Here is a 16,630-nt window from a genome sequence, read left to right as displayed (position 1 = left end):
AGACGGAGACCATAAAAATGCGGGGGACAAAAAGTTGTCGGAGGCGGAAGATGATGAGAGGGAGGAAGGAAGAAGGAACGGAGTGGAGGAAACAGGATAGGACAGGGAACGGATTGAGTCACAACATGACCATGACTTAGAAACGAGGAGAAGATAAGGCAGTGAGGGTATTGTGACTCAATCCGTTCCCTGTTCTATAAGTAGTGATACTTTAGTAAACAGGCATTTACCATGGTTTATCTTGAAATAACAGCATTTCAGAAACACAATTTCAGCCAATTCAACCTGACTGGTCTTTTGTATTATCAAAATAAAACTACGCTGTATTTACAGGAATGATAACATCCCTGCCCTAAAGGTCTATATCTATTTGAATGTGTAATTGCATAGGGTTAAAGTTTAAATGAACAGTTGACATTGGCAGCTCTTAGTAACTGGAACCCTGAGAGAACCATGATATATGCTGATATAACTGTAACATAACCCTGATAGAACCCTCAGACAACCCAGAGAGAACCCTGGTAGAACCCTGAGAGAACACTTCACTCCACTCATTGGAGGAGGTAAACAGGGCAGGCTAAACAGTCTCCTATTTCTCTGAATTTATTTGCTGGACTTTATGGATTGAAGAGGAGAAAAATCCCAGTGGCTTTGAAGATTTCGAGAGGACTGGGGGTAGGCTATGCACTCAATATAAACACAACACAATATATGTGTGTGCGCGCTGAGATAGATTTTAGCCTCTGTTTGAAGTTCCACACTCCAACACTTTACTCCACTCTGGCAATTACTTAATATCAAGGATTAGATTGGGGAGAGGGCAAAGAAGAGGGATAGAGGGAGAAAGAGAGAGAGAGAAAGATGGAGAGGGGGAAGAGAGCAACTGGAAATGGGAGAGGAAGGGAGGGATAGAAAGAGAGGAGCGAGATAGAAAAAAGGTGGAAGAGAGTTGGTGGAGGTAGTAGACAGAGAGAGAAAGACAAGCTGTAGGGTAGAGATTTAGGACAGCACTCCACATGGAGAGTTGGTCTGTTTGGAATGCAAGTTGACTTTCTCCAAATATGAGAAAGACGATGATTCCCAAAAATGTTGTTTAAACATTCTGAGAACAAATCCAAACTGTTCTGACTGTTCTAGGACTATTTGTTTTTAAGTTGCAGTTTGAGAATGTTTTACTCGAGTTCCTTTAAAAATGTCCTGGTTGGTTTTATTAACACTCTGAGAACGGAAATTATAAGTTATTTGAAGGTAGTTAAATAACATTCTGAGAACATTCTCTAAATCTTGTGAACATTTTCTTATGGTTATTATTGAAAGTGTTATTAACCCTCTAAGAATGAAATGCAAAGGTTTTTGTAAGTTTTTGAATAAGACTTTTCATAACACTGCAAGCTTATTTTGGGTTAGATTTGTTTTACTCCAAACACAGAGAGACACAGAAATGAATGCAAACACATTTATTGTTTATTGTGATACGGCATCAATGAGTTTCAAACCTATGATCTTCTGTTCGCTATCCATGGAATTAGTCCACTGTGCCATCATGTTTTTTACACATAACAGCTGTTCTTTTTAGCCTATTCAAACAGACCCCAATTCAAAGGAAACAAAGCGATTGTGGCTGTGACCGCGGATGGTGGCTGTTTAAATCTCTGCTGTTTGTTGCTGTTTCCATCGGCCATGTGAGCTGTGCTGGTTTGGTTTGCGTGGAGTACCAGCGTTAGCCTACGTTGTTACCATCATGGCTCCCAAAGTTAAAGAAGGTGGAAGTAATGGAGAGGACAGTGTTTCACTATCAGAGGTGCGTGATCTTTAAAATCAACAAAAACATGTCTAAAAGTAATTGTTACAGCAACAGGAAAAGAGCTTCAAGAGCTTTGTCCAAATACTGGTGGACTCAACAAACAAAATAATGGATGATCTGACCAGAGAGGTCCAATACCTTAAGAACAGTTTGCAGTTCTCCCAGGGAGAGGTGGACGTCCTGAAAGAGACTTGCAGCAAGATGACAATAAACAATTCCACACAAAATTGGCACTGTCTGGGAATCATTATCACACATGACTGGGAAAACAGGCTATCTAGAAGGACAATCCATGAGGAATAACATTGTTGTGGATGGTATACGAGAGTCTCCACATGAGACCTGGACAAAGGATAAAGTGAGAAAAAATATCACTGAAAAGCTGCAGATGGATCAAAGGAACATTGAGGTGGGGCGTGCCCAAAGGTTGCAAAAACCTGGAACCAGCCCAGGTGACAGACCCAGGCCGATAGTGGTCAAGTTACTAAGGTTCAAAGATGGCTGTTCCGGAGAGAGCCAAGAACTTGAGAGGAACCAACATCTTCCTCAACAAGGAGTTCTCTGAAGCTGTGTGCCAGAGGCGGAAATAACTTATCCCAGGATTAAGCTGCCAGAGAATGTGGGGACATCGCTTAGATCTGCTACAACAAGCTCATTGTTCACCCTCCCTCCCAAAAGACTGGGAGGAGCGAGAGAGCCAAGCTTCCGGCACAGTAGCTTCAGCCCAATATCACAAACACACACCAACAAGTGTCCTATTTTTTTTGTCTCCACATTATTATCTCAGATAAGCTACCCAGGGAAGGGCTAAGAATAGCCAATATTAGTATATGTTGCCTTAGAAATAAGGTTCATGAAATTAATAACTTGATAACATTGGATAACATTGGTGGCATGGGATAACATTGAGGGGTAGATCAGCTTTAATATTGCAGATAGATTGTAGCTCCATATATATATATATATATTTTTTTTTTCTACATTGTAGAATAATAGTGAAGACATCAAAGCTATGAAATAACACATATGGAATTATGTTGTAACCAAAAAAAGTGTTTAACAAATCTAAATATATTTTATATTTGAGATTCTTCAAAGTAGACACCCTTTGCCTTTGCTTATTTGAGCTGTTCTTGCCATACCATGGACTTGGTATTTTACCAAATCTTCTGCATACCACCCCTACATTGTCACAACACAACTGATTGGCTCCAACACATTAAGAAGGAAAGAAATCTCACAATTTAACTTTTATCAAGGCACACCTGTTATTTGAAATGCATTCCAGGTGACTATCTCATGATGCTGGTTGAGAGAATGCCAATGACCCGCCACTATGTTCCACAGCAGGGAAAACCCCATAATTGATATTTTTCCAACTTGAAATTTGATGACTTTTCCTAGCGTGACACCAACAAAAACTGAAACATCGCCTTTGTTCATATTTACATGAAAACTGTACACAACCAGGGTACAACGATCATCTTAAGGTCAGCTTTGACCCGGAGTTATAAAATCATTTACACTCCACAAAAAAAAACACACACACACACACACACACACACACACACACACACACACACACACAATGAGATATTGAGATTATGTGTGCTACTGATTGAACTCAGCCAGCAGCTCCTGAAAAATGAAGATCACCATGGTTGGCACAGTTAGAAAGAACAAGCCTGAGCACCCCCCTGCACTCCTCGCAACAAGGTGGAGAGACGACTTCTCATCAAAGTTTGCCTTCACCCCCACCACCACTCTAGTTTCTTACCTCCCAAAGATAAACAAGAATTTGGTCCTCCTGAGAACACTGCACAAAACAGCTGATATCAGTGATCGTGAGGACAGGAAGCCAGCATCATCCTGGACTACAACCACAACAAAGGAGGCATGGACAACCTGGACAAGGTGATTGGAGCTTGCAGATGCAGGATGATGACTGCCCGCTGGCCCTTGGTCATCTTCCATAACATCATTGATGTGTCCTCATACAATGCCTTTGTGATATGGAACAAGATCAACCCTGCCTGGATGCCTGATAAGCGGAACAAGAGGACAGTGTTCCTGGAGCGGCTGGGACAGGCACTTGTAACCCCACACATTCAAAGAAGGGAGCGCATCCCCCGCACAGCAGCCTCTGCAGCTCTTGTGAAAGCTGTTCAGGGGGCTGAATCGTGTCCTGATCCACCTGAGGCTGCAGTTGGGGCAGGCAAGAGGAGGAGATACCAATTCTGTCCCGCAAAGACAGTCAAACAAATACTATGTGCTGCACATGTGAGAAATACATCTGCAAAGTCCATGCACACACATTTTCATACTGTCCTATATGTGCTAATTCGAGTTGATTGATTTATGTTCCTCACGTTTTAGTTTTGTATCTATTATCTTATTTTATTCATATTTATTGTTGTTGGTACACCTTGTGGGTGGGAGCAATGATAAAAAAATGGGAGAATACTATAATTTTGTAGTTGAAATCTTCATTGTACAATATATAAGAATATATCACTATGTTGCCAAAAAAATTCAAGACTGTTATTGTTTCACTTTAATAAAATACATTCAAAACAACTTTCTGCACATTTCTGCTACTTTCTTAGGCTATGCAAGTGCTATCTCTTGCAACAAAAAAAATATTTACACCTATGCAGTACCTTTAGCAATAATAATAATAATAATAATAATTAACCTCTCTTTAGTCTCTTTAGTAAAGAAAAAATTATGACAGGTGTGTTCTACTAGAAACGAGTGGTGTCCACTGATTAAATGTCTTTCTGCACTGTGAAGAGGGAAATACCAGATATTACAAAGTTTGTGATGAATGGCAGGTTGTTTCTTCATGCAAAATAGCTTTGGGGTTAAAATTCAATTAGGCTCCTTTATTTTAGGGGTTTAATGAAGGCAGGTCATTTTTTACCTTTAGGACAAAGGGAGAATACAGAATGTTAAGACTACACAAGGGTTAAATGAAACTGGTATTCTTTTTTATTTGTGACTATTTTTTTTAACCAATTAGGGTCTTCAATGAAGGGCCAACAGAAAAATGCCCTACTTTTTACCTTCCACTTGCCTCTTCCATTTTTGCAGTAATGCTGGAATTAGTTAGTTGTAATTGTGGGTAGAGCAGACATTTCCAAATATGTTGATAGCTGCATGTGAGATAACTCCACTAGTCCTATTTATGATTTAATTTAGAAAGATTCTAGCATGTTTTTATTCCAATTTTTTATATCTATTTTTTTAATCTATTAGTATATTTGAATTTAACAACAATATTAGTTATATTATTTTCGGTGGATTAAATTGAAATTGCAACCAACTTTCTATGTTTTATTTTTTTAATAGTGATATTTGGGAGATTATTTCCTTTTGAAATAACCGAAAGTGCAACGTTGTAATCTGAATAAAAGGAAAAAGGCCATTCTTGAACATGGGGTGAGACATTCTTATTAATTTGCTAGATAAGCAGTTCAGATTTAAGTTAAACTTTTGTATGACTGAAGCTTTCAGTGAGAAGTCTAATGTTTAATATTTAAGAATTTCTTCCCCCAGAAATTCATAGTCATTGTATAAATAGGCCTGCTTAATTTTGTCTGGCTTGCCATTCCAAATAAAATGGAATACTTTTTTCTCATACATTTTAAATAACTGTTTGCTAGGTGTAGGCAAGACCATAAGCAAATTGGTAAACTGGGATATGACTAAAGAGTTAATCGGGGTGATTTTTGCTAACATTCTATAAAAATGTATCGGTGTGAGATCATTTATTTATTTTGTAATATGTATATTGAGTATGTCCAAATCACCATCAGACAATTGTGTTGGTAAACTACACGGTAATGTAAAAGTTAGATTTTTTAGTGATCCAATATGTAATATAGTACACTTATCATAATTTGGTTGTAATCCAGAGAGGTTAGAAAAAGTATCTAGATACTCTATGATTGTGGATTTAAAATAAAACATTAATCATCAGTGTACAATGACACCTTTGTTTTTAAGCCCTAGATTTCTAACCGTTTGAAATTATTGTTGGATCTGTATTTTAATAGCTAACATTTCAATACATAGTGGACAACCTTGTTTTACTCCTCTTGACAACTTAAACCCCTTTGAGAAGTAGCCATTATTTGCAATTTTACACCTAAGGTTATTATCCATCACGTTAACCCATTTTATAAGAGATTGTCAAAAATGTAAATGTTCCAGGCATTTATATATAAACTTCAGTCGTATTTTATAAAAAAAATATTAATTCTATGCGCTATACATTTTGCTAGAATTTTTGCATCACAACACCGAAGAATTTTTTCAATGGACTGGATCTTTATATACACCACTTGTATCCTGTTTCAGTAATAATGAAATCAGACCTTCTTGTTGAGTTTCCGGTAATCTACCATTTAAATAGGAGTGGTTAAAACATATATCAAACAAGTTTGTTAATGGGGATCTTTAACAAATACAGATAAACTGTCAATCTCTGAAACTCAATTAGATAATTCCTTTGAGGCTACAGCAGTAACAATCCAGGGATATAATGTCTAAAGAAAAGACACAAATGTCTATGGGGGAGGTGTTGCTGTATATGTTCAGAGCCATATCACTGTAATGCTTAGAGAAGATCATATGTCAAATGTTGTTGAAGTGTTGTGGTTGCAAGTTCACCTGCCTCATCTAAAGCCTCTTCTTTTGGGGTGCTACAATAGTATTTTAATCAAATGTGTGCAAAGCTTGATAGTGTGTGTGTGATGTTAACAGAGAGGTCTATTTTCTGGGTGATCTGAACATTGACTGGTTAGCAACTAGCTGTCCTCTCAAGAGGAAGCTTCTAACTGTGACAAATGGCTGTAACATGACCCACGTTATCACTCATCCAACTACAGTGCATACCGATAGTGTTGGATCTGTGACATCCACTTGTATTGATCATATCTTCACTAATGCTACAGAGCTTTGCTCCGAAGAATCATCAGTTCCCAATGGCTGTAGTGACCATAACATTGTGGTAATAACAGGGAAAGCCAAAGTATCAACGGCAGGTCCTAAAGTAAACGATAAGAGATCATACAAAATGTTTTCTCATGATTCTTTTGTTGAGGATGTAGAACATGTATGTCTGAGGTGTATGAGGAACTGAACCCAGATGCAGCTCTGAGAGTGTTTATAAAATTATTCATGTCAATTGTTGACAAGCATGAACCTGTTATGAAATTAACTGTGAAAACTGTTAATGACTGAGCCTCCTGGATTGATGATGAATTAAAAATAAATTATATAAAAGTGGCGGCAAACAAGTCAGGCTGCTCAGCTAATCGGTTGACATACTGTATATTTAGAAAGGTTGTGAATAAACTTAACAAAAATAACAAGAAATTACATTGCCAAACCAAGATAAATGACATAAAACACAATGAAAAAATAATTTGGAGTACGTTAACCTGTTGCTTCTACTCGGGACGCTTGCGTCCCAACTAGAGCTCTGGAAATGCAAATGCGCTACGCTAAATGCTAATAGTATTAGTTAAAACTCAAAAGTTCATGAAAATACACATGCAGGGTATCGAATTAAAGCTACACTCGTTGTGAATCCAGGCAACAAGTCAGATTTTTAAAATGCTTTTCGGCGAAAGCATGAGAAGCTATTATCTGATAGCATGCAACACCCCAAAAGACCCACAGGGGACGTAAACAAAATAATTAGCATTTCGGCGTTACACAAACCGCACAATAAAATAGAAAACATTCATTACCTTTCACCATCTTCTTTGTTGGCACTCCTAGATGTCCCATAAACACTATTTGGGTCTTTATTTCGATTAAATCGGTCCATATAAAGCCTAGATATCGTTATATGTAGACTGTGTGATAAACGAAAAAAACATCGTTTCAAAACGTAACGTCATTTTTTTAAATTCAAAAAGTCGATGATAAACTTTCACAAAACACTTCGAAATACGTTTGTAATGCAACTTTAGGTATTAGTAAACGTTAATAAGCGATAAAATTCATCAGGAGGCGATGTAAAGATCATTAGCTGTCCGTCTGGAAAAATGTCCGGCTAGAAACTCAACGAAAATATCCGGTCCTAGACCGGATTAGATACGGTGTCCTGTATGTGTTTGACCAAGAAAAAACTCGAAGGGAAATGACAAGACTCTAGACACCCTGTGGAAGCTGTAGGTACTGCAACCTCAGTCAATTAATTGTGGTTCACGTTTATCAATGGGTTCAAGTAGCGCATGGATATATTTTCCCCATTTTCAGTGATCAGTTTTTCCTGTGCTTTTCGATGTAAATGCCGTTCTGGTAAAGCCACAGCGGTGATTTAACCAGTTTTTTAAACGTCTGAGTGTTTTCTATCCACACAGACTAAGCAAATGCATATACTATATTCCTGGCATGAGTAGCAGGGCGCTGAAATGTTGCGCGATTTTTAACAGAATGTTCAAAAAAGTAGAGGGTCGACTGAAGAGGTTAAATGGTATCATGGGCAGAAAACACAATTCATTTCCATCAAGATGATGAGTTATTTATGACAAAATGTTTTGATATTGCCAAAAATGTCAATGACTATTTCACTAGTAAAGTGGGAAAACTATTTTTATAACGTACTGTGTCACAAATTCCAGATTTTACACATAGTCAAATAACATACAGTTCACATATCCATACACACAATGCAAGACATGCCATCAGGGGTCTCATCACAGTCCCCAAGTCAAAAACAAATTCATGGCAAATCGCATGGAACTCCCTTCCATCTCCAATTACACAAGAAAACAGCAAAATTATCTTTAAAAAATGTATAAAACATCTCATGGCACAATAGGGATTTTGAAGTGACATACACACAAGCACGAACACACAGACACACTATCACACTACAACACACACATACTGTACATGACTGTAGCCTACCTCTGCGATGTGTACTGTGTACAGCTGGCCATGGAAAGTTGGGGAGTTGTCATTCACGTCTCCTATCTGGATATTTACTGTGTCTTTGACCACCTGCGAAGGCACAAGAGGTACTGATTTGTTATTACACAAACACACACAGGCAAGGATAAATAAAGACACCCCCCCCCCACACACACACACAGTACCTACACTATGCACAGCAGGGCCTCCCCCTAAAAATAAAACATCTTCAAACATACAGACTGCATCTAAAGCAATTTATTTTTAGATGTTCTTTTCTATAGGCCTATTTATTTCCCCAACACATCACAAATTGTAAGCAATTGTAAGCAATATTTTGCTCCCCTGTAGTAGAGTATATTGTGATAAATTGCAGGCCACACTACTTCTCTAGAGAGTTTTCGGCTATACTTTTCGTGGCTGTTTATTTACCACCACAGACAGATGCTGGCACTAAGACAGCACTCAGCTGTATAAGGAAATAAGCAAACAGGAAACCACTCACCCAGAGGCGGCGCTCCTAGTGGCCGGAGACTTTAATGCAGGGAAACTTAAATCAGTTCTACCAAATTTCCATCAACATGTCAAATGTACAACCAGATGGAAAACAATTCTAGATCACCTGTACTCCACACACAGAGCACAAAGCTCTCCCTCACCCTCACCCTCCATTTGGTAAATCCGACCACAACTCTATCCTACTGATTCCTGCTTACACGAGCCTACTAGACGAGCTTAATCAATTCTATGCTCGCTTTGAGGCAAGCAACACTGAGGCATGCATGAGAGCATCAGCTGTTCCGGATGACTGTGTGATCACGCTCTCCGTAGCCAACGTGAGTAAGACCTTTAAAAAGGTCAACATATACAAGGCTGCGGGGCAAGACGGATTACCAGGACGTGTGCTCCTGGCATGTGTGCTGACCAACTGGCAGGTGTCTTCACTGACATTTTCAACACGTCCTTGACTGAGTCTGTAATACCAACATGTTTCAAGCAGACCACCATAGTCCCTGTGCCCAAGAACACAAAGGCAACCTGCCTAAATGACTACAGACCCTTAGCACTCACTTCCGTAACCATGAAGTGCTTTGAAAGGTTGGCTCACTTCAACACCATTATCACAGAAACCCTAGACCCACTCCAATTTGCATACCGCCCAAACAGATCCAAAAATAATGCAATCTCTATTGCAATCCACACTGCCCTTTCCCACCTGGACAAAAGGAACTCTTATGTGAGAATGCTATTCATTGACTACAGCTCAGCGTTCAACACCATAGTACCCTCAAAGCTCATCACAAAGCTAAGGATCCTGTGACTAAACACCTCCCTCTGCAACTGGATCCTGGACTTCCTGATGGGCTGCCCCCAGGTGGTGAGGGTAAATAGCAACACATCTGCCACGCTGATCCTCAACACTGGAGCACCACAGGGGTGCATGCTCAGTCCCCTCCTGTACTCCCTGTTCACCCAAGGCCAGGCATGACTCCAACCCCATCATTAAGTTTGCCGATGACACAACAGTAGTAGGCCTGATCACTGACAACGATGAGACATCCTATAGGGAGGAGGTCAGATACCTGGCTGTGTGGTGCCAGAATAACAACCTATCCCTCAACGTAACCAAGACTAAGGAGATGATGGAGGACCGAGCACGCCCCCATTCTCATCGACGGGGCTGTAGTGGAGCATATTGAGAGCTTCAAGTTCCTTGGAGTCCACATCAACAACAAACTGGAATGGTCCAAACACACCAAGCCAGTCGTGAAGAGGGCACGACAAAGCCTCAGAATTTCCCCTCAGAAAACTAAAAAGATTTGGCATGGGTCCTGAGCTCCTCATAAGGTTCTGCAGCTGCAACATCGAGAGCACTGGATGCATCACTGCCTGGTATGGCAATTGCTCAGCCTCTGACCGCAAGGCACTACAGAGGGACCGTGCCCCAGGACTACCTGACATGATGACTCCTTGCTGTCCCCAGTCCACCTGACTGTGCTGCTGCTCCAGTTTCAACTGTTCTGCCTTATTATTATTCGACCATGCTGGTCATTTATGAACATTTGAACATCTTGGTCATGTTCTGTTATAATCTCTACCCGGCACAGCCAGAAGAGGACTGGCCACCCTCCATAGCCTGGTTCCTCTCTAGGTTTCTTCCTAGGTTTTGGCCTTTCTAGGGAGTTTTTCCTAGCCACCGTGCTTTTACACCTGCATTGTTTGCTGTTTGGGGTTTTAGGCTGGGTTTCTGTACAGCACTTTGAGATATCAGCTGATGTACGAAGGGCTATATAAATACATTTGATTTGATTTGATTTGATTTAGTGCGTACGGCCCACAACATCACTGGGGCTAAGCTGCCTGCCATCCAGGACCTCTACACCAGGCGGTGTCAGAGGAAGGCTCTAAAAGTTCTCAGAGACCCCAGCCACCCCAGTCATAGACTGGTCTCTCTAATACCGCATGGCAAGCGGCACCAGAGTGCCAAGTCTAGGACAAAAAAGGCTTCTCAACAGTTTTTACCCCCAAGCCATAAGATTCCTGAACAGGTAATCAAATGTCTACCCAGACTATTTGCATTGTGTGCCCCTCCAACCCCTCGTTTTACGCTGCTGCTACTCTCTGCTTATCATATATGCATAGTCACTTTAACTATACATTCATGTACATACTACCTCAATTGGGCCGACCAACCAGTGCTAACGCACATTGGCTAACCGGGCTATCTGCATTGTGTCCCGCCACCCGCCACCCGCCAATCCCTCTTTTAGTTCTCATTTACAATTGTGACCTGGCCAAGATAAAGCAAAGCAGTTCGACACATACAACAACACAGAGTTACACATGTCTATATACAATGTGAAACAGTATAGCAAGTAAAACACTCGAATGGTAGATTTGAGGTGGAAAAAAGTGCAAAGTAGAGATAGAAATAATGGGGTGCAAAGGACAAAAATAAATAAATAAATACAGTAGGGGGAGAGGTAGTTGTTTGGGCTAAATTATAGATGGGCTATGTGCAGGTGCAGTAATCTGTGAGCTGCTCTCACAGCTGGTGCTTAAAGCTAGTGAGGGAGATGTGTTTCCAGTTTCAGAGATTTTTGTAGTTCGTTCCAGTCATTGGCAGCAGAGAACTGGAAGAGGAGGCGGCCAAAGGAATAATTGTTTTTGGGGGTGACCAGAGAGATATACCTGCTGGAGTGCATGCTCCCACCTTTACCTAGCAGGGTCTTGTAGATGACCTGGAGCCAGTGGGTTTGGCGACGAGTATGAAGCGAGGGCCAGCCAACGAGAGCGTACAGGTCGCATTGATGGGTAGTATATGGGGCTTTGGTGACAAAACGGATGGCACTGTGATAGACTGCATCCAATTCATTGAGTAGGGCATTGGAGACTATTTTGTAAATGACATCGCCGAAGTCGAGGATCGGTAGGATGGTCAGTTTTACAAGGGTATGTTTGGCAGCATGAGTGAAGGATGCTTCGTTGCGAAATAGGAAGCCAATTCTAGATTTAACTTTGGATTGGAGATGTTTGATATGAGTCTGGAAGGAGAGTTTACAGTCTAACCAGACACCTAGGTATTTGTAGTTGTCCACATATTCTAAGTCAGAACCGTCCAGAGTAGTGATGTTGGACGGGCGGGCAGTTGCAGGCAACGATCGGTTGAAGAGCATGCATTTAGTTTTATTTGTATTTAAATGCAATTGGAGGCCACGGAAGGAGAGTTGTATGGCATTGAAGCTCGTCTGGAGGGTTGTTAACACTTTGTACAAAGAAGGGCCAGAAGTATACAGAATGGTGTCGTCTGCGTATAGGTGGATCAGGGACTCACCAGCAGCAAGAGCGACATCATTGATGTATACAGAGAAGAGAGTCGGTCCAAGAATTGAACCCTGTGGCACCCCCATAGAGACTGCCAGAGGCCCGTACAACAGGCCCTCCGATTTGACACACTGAACTCTATCAGAGAAGTAGTTGGTGAACCAGGCGAGGCAATCATTTGAGAAACCAAGGCTATCGAGTCTGCCGATGAGGATGTGGTGATTAACAGAGCCGAAAGCCTTGGCCAGGTCAATGAATACGGCTGCACAGTATTGTTTCTTATCGATGGCGGTTAAGATATCATTTAGGACCTTGAGCGTGGTTGAGGTGCACCCATGACCAGCTCTGAAACCAGATTGCATGGCGGAGAAGGTATGGTGGGATTCGAAATGGTCGGTAATCTGTTTGTTGACTTGGCTTTCGAAGACCTTAGAAAGGCAGGGTAGGATAGATATAGGTCTGTAGCAGTTTGGGTCAAGAGTGTCCCCCCCTTTGAAGAGGTGGATGACCACAGCTGCTTTCCAATCTTTGGGAATCTCAGACAACATGAAAGAGAGGTTGAACAGGCTAGTAATAGGGGTTTCAACAATTTTGGCAGATAATTTTAGAAAGGGTCCAGATTGTCTAGTCCGGCTGATTTCTAGGGGTCCAGATTTTGCAGCTCTTTCAGAACGTCAGCTGACTGGATTTGGGAGAAGGAGAAATGGGAAAGGCTTGGGCGAGTTGCTGTGGGGGGTGCAGTGCTATTGACCAGGGTAGGGGTAGCCAGGTGGAAAGCATGGCCCGCCGTAGAAAAATGCTTGATATTCTCAATTATCGGTGGTGACAGTATTTCCTATCCTCAGTGCAGTGAGCAGCTGGGAGGATGTGTTCTTATTCTCCATGAACTTTACAGTGTCCCAGAACTTTATTGAGTTTGTGTTGCAGGATGCAAATTTCTGCTTGAAAAAGCTAGCCTTGCCTTTTCTAACTGCCTGTGTATATTGGTTTCTAGCTTCCCTGAAAAGTTGCATATCACGGGGGCTGTTCGATGCTAATGCAGAACGCCATAGGATGTTTTTGTGTTGGTTAAGGGCAGTCAGGTCTGGAGAGAACCAAGGGCTATATCTGGTCCTGGTTCTACATTTCTTGAATGGGGCATGCTTATTGAATGGGGCATTTAAAAAAGAATAACCAGGCATCCTCTACTGACGGGATGAGATCAATATCCTTCCAGGATACCTGGGCCAGGTCAAATAGAAAGGCCTGCTCGCTGAAGTGTTTCAGGGAGCGTTTGACAGTAATGAGTGGGGGTCGTTTGACCGCTGACCCATTACGGATGCAGGCAATGAGGCAGTGATCGCTGAGATCTTGGTTGAAAACAGCAGAGGTGTATTTAGAGGGCAAGTTGGTTAGGATGATATCTATGAGGGTGCCCGTGTTTATGGCTTTGGGGTGGTACTTGGTAGGTTCATTGATAATTTGTATGAGATTGAGGGCATCAAGCTTAGATTGTAGGATGGCTGGGGTGTTAAGCATGTTCCAGTTTAGGTGACCTAGCAGCACGAGCTCTGAAGATAGATGGGAGGCAATCAGTTCACAAATGGTGCTTGATGTTAATCTGCTAGTTAGCTACCTCGACACGTTTTACTGATTGTGATTTATCTTCAATGCTCTTAAATAATAACTTCATAATATAGCCTAATACTCATAATCTTCTAACTCATGATATATGGCTAGCTGGACAGTGGCTTGTGTGGATTCTTTAGAATATGGTGCTTATAAGGAGTCTAGACTACCTGTGTTCAGTGCTTAATTTGTAAATCATGAGTGGTGAGTGGAAAGGGGGAGTGACCTGTGGAGCTTTTAGGTACCGGAACGCAAGAGGTTCTTTAAAACCTTTATAATAAAGGATTGCATGCATATAATCGCTGTGGCATAGAGCAGTAGAGTAGAGGAGCTTACAGAAGTTGCACACATTTTAATATCCTAGAGTCCCTGAAAAATGTGTCCTTTTATGAACACATTACATTTCATGCAATCTACATAATTTTACATGACTGGAGACTTTGGCAGAATCTTTTTAAATACTGCACAGATGATCAAAATGATAGGCTACTTTGACACTGACAAAATGAGAATCTGAGAACATTAAAAACGCCCATGTCTTGAATCCATCAATAGCCTAGGCTTAAGTGTGTGGAGACACACCTATTGACAATATGAGAAGGAAAGCACAAAAAATTATTTCTAGTTCACTGACTCACCCAATGATGTGCAGCTCACTCGCCGGCTCGTGCCAAAAGCCTCTCTCAATAGGCCTGTTTGGAAGTTGCTAAAATATTTTTGCAGCCGATAGCAGAAAGATTAGTCTTCACTTTTCAGCAGGAACCATTTGCTTTCCAACCTGTGTTATCCCGCGAATGTATTTTAAATATTGTGAAAGGCCTGTTTTGTCTGCATGCTGTTCACTGACAGATTTCCCAACTGCAGGCTATGCCTTGTTATTAGGCTACACACAGTACACAGACAGGCAATTTTTTAAAATAAGATATTGATCCTCTGTGACTAAATTCTAGGTCCACTCATGGTGTAGTAAGCTTTTCTGAAAAATGTAATTTATTTCTGAACAAACAGCAGTAATTATATAACTTGCACATTTATTTCAATTTATCAGGGTTTCTGCAGCACCTCCAGCACCCTTCTCTCGGCTATGATTCTATAAGTAAATACATTATAAAGTGCTGCTGTGCAGGAAAACATACCAAATATTGATGATGATGTAAGTGTTATCTAGTGTTAATCAAATGTTATGCTGCTGTGGCAGCACTGTTGATATTTAAACTAGGAAGCTTGCTACACACACTCAACCGGGGACCGGATTTGCGCATGCAATTCATACAGGGCAAACTGGGAAAAAGGCACAACCTGGCGCATGTGAGCTGTGGACCCAGCAGACCAACGGATGGGGTAGGGGTGGGCGAACTTGATGACGTCATGACGACTTGGGGACAGTGGGTTCAGAACAACAACAACAAAAACTGTATACAATAAAATACAGTGCCTTGCGAAAGTATTCGGACCCCTTCAACTTTGCGACCTTTTGCCACATTTCAGGCTTCAAACATAAAGATATAAAACTGTATTTTTTTTGTGAAGAATCAACAACAAGTGGGACACAATCATGAAGTGGAACGACATTTATTGGATATTTCAAACTTTTTTAACAAATCAAAGACTGAAAAATTGGTGCAAAATTATTCAGCCCCTTTACTTTCAGTGCAGCAAACTCTCTCCAGAAGTTCAGTGAGGATCTCTGAATGATCCAATGTTGACCTGAATGACTAATGATGATAAATACAATCCACCTGTGTGTAGTCTCCGTATAAATGCACCTGCACTGTGATAGTCTCAGAGGTCCGTTAAAAGCGCAGAGAGCCTCATGAAGAACAAGGAACACACCAGGCAGGTCCGAGATACTGTTGTGAAGAAGTTTAAAGCCGGATTTGGATACAAAAAAGATTTCCCAAGCTTTAAACATCCCAAGGAGCACTGTGCAAGCGATAATATTGAAATGGAAGGAGTCTCAGACCACTGCAAATCCACCAAGACCTGGCCGTCCCTCTAAACTTTCAGCTCATACAAGGAGAAGGCTGATCAGAGATGCAGCCAAGAGGCCCATGATCACTCTGGATGAACTGCAGAGATCTACAGCTGAGGTGGGAGACTCTGTCCATAGAACAACAATCAGTCGTATATTGCACAAATCTGGCCTTTATGGAAGAGTGACAAGAAGAAAGCCATTTCTTAAAGATCTCCATAAAAAGTGTTGTTTAAAGTTTGCCACAAGCCACCTGGGAGACACACCAAACATGTGGAAGAAGGTGCTCTGGTCAGATGAAACCAAAATTGAACTTTTTGGCAACAATGCAAAACGTTATGTTTGGCGTAAAAGCAACACAGCTCATCACCCTGAACCCACCATCCCCACTGTCAAACATGGTGGTGGCAGCATCATGGTTTGGGCCTGCTTTTCTTCAGCAGGGACAGGGAAGATGGTTAAAATTGATGGGAAGATGGATGGAGCCAAAT

General features: G+C 41.2%; 1 protein-coding gene across 1 annotated transcript in view; it reads right to left on the bottom strand.

Moving 5' to 3' along the window:
- The window catches only part of LOC135573707 (cadherin-23-like), a 199,728-nt gene that overhangs the window by 162,291 nt on the left and 20,807 nt on the right, over nucleotides 1-16,630 (bottom strand). Inside the window, exon 4 of the mRNA XM_065023313.1 lies at nucleotides 8,732-8,824. Coding sequence (XP_064879385.1) covers nucleotides 8,732-8,824 — 93 coding nt within the window. The remainder of the gene's footprint in view (nucleotides 1-8,731; nucleotides 8,825-16,630) is intronic.

Source organism: Oncorhynchus nerka, linkage group LG10 (genome assembly GCF_034236695.1).
Source record: "Oncorhynchus nerka isolate Pitt River linkage group LG10, Oner_Uvic_2.0, whole genome shotgun sequence".
NCBI classification, from domain to species: Eukaryota; Metazoa; Chordata; class Actinopteri; order Salmoniformes; family Salmonidae; genus Oncorhynchus; species Oncorhynchus nerka.
The sequence above is the reverse complement of the archived record's forward strand: the minus strand, read 5'-3'. Positions and strand labels throughout refer to the sequence as shown.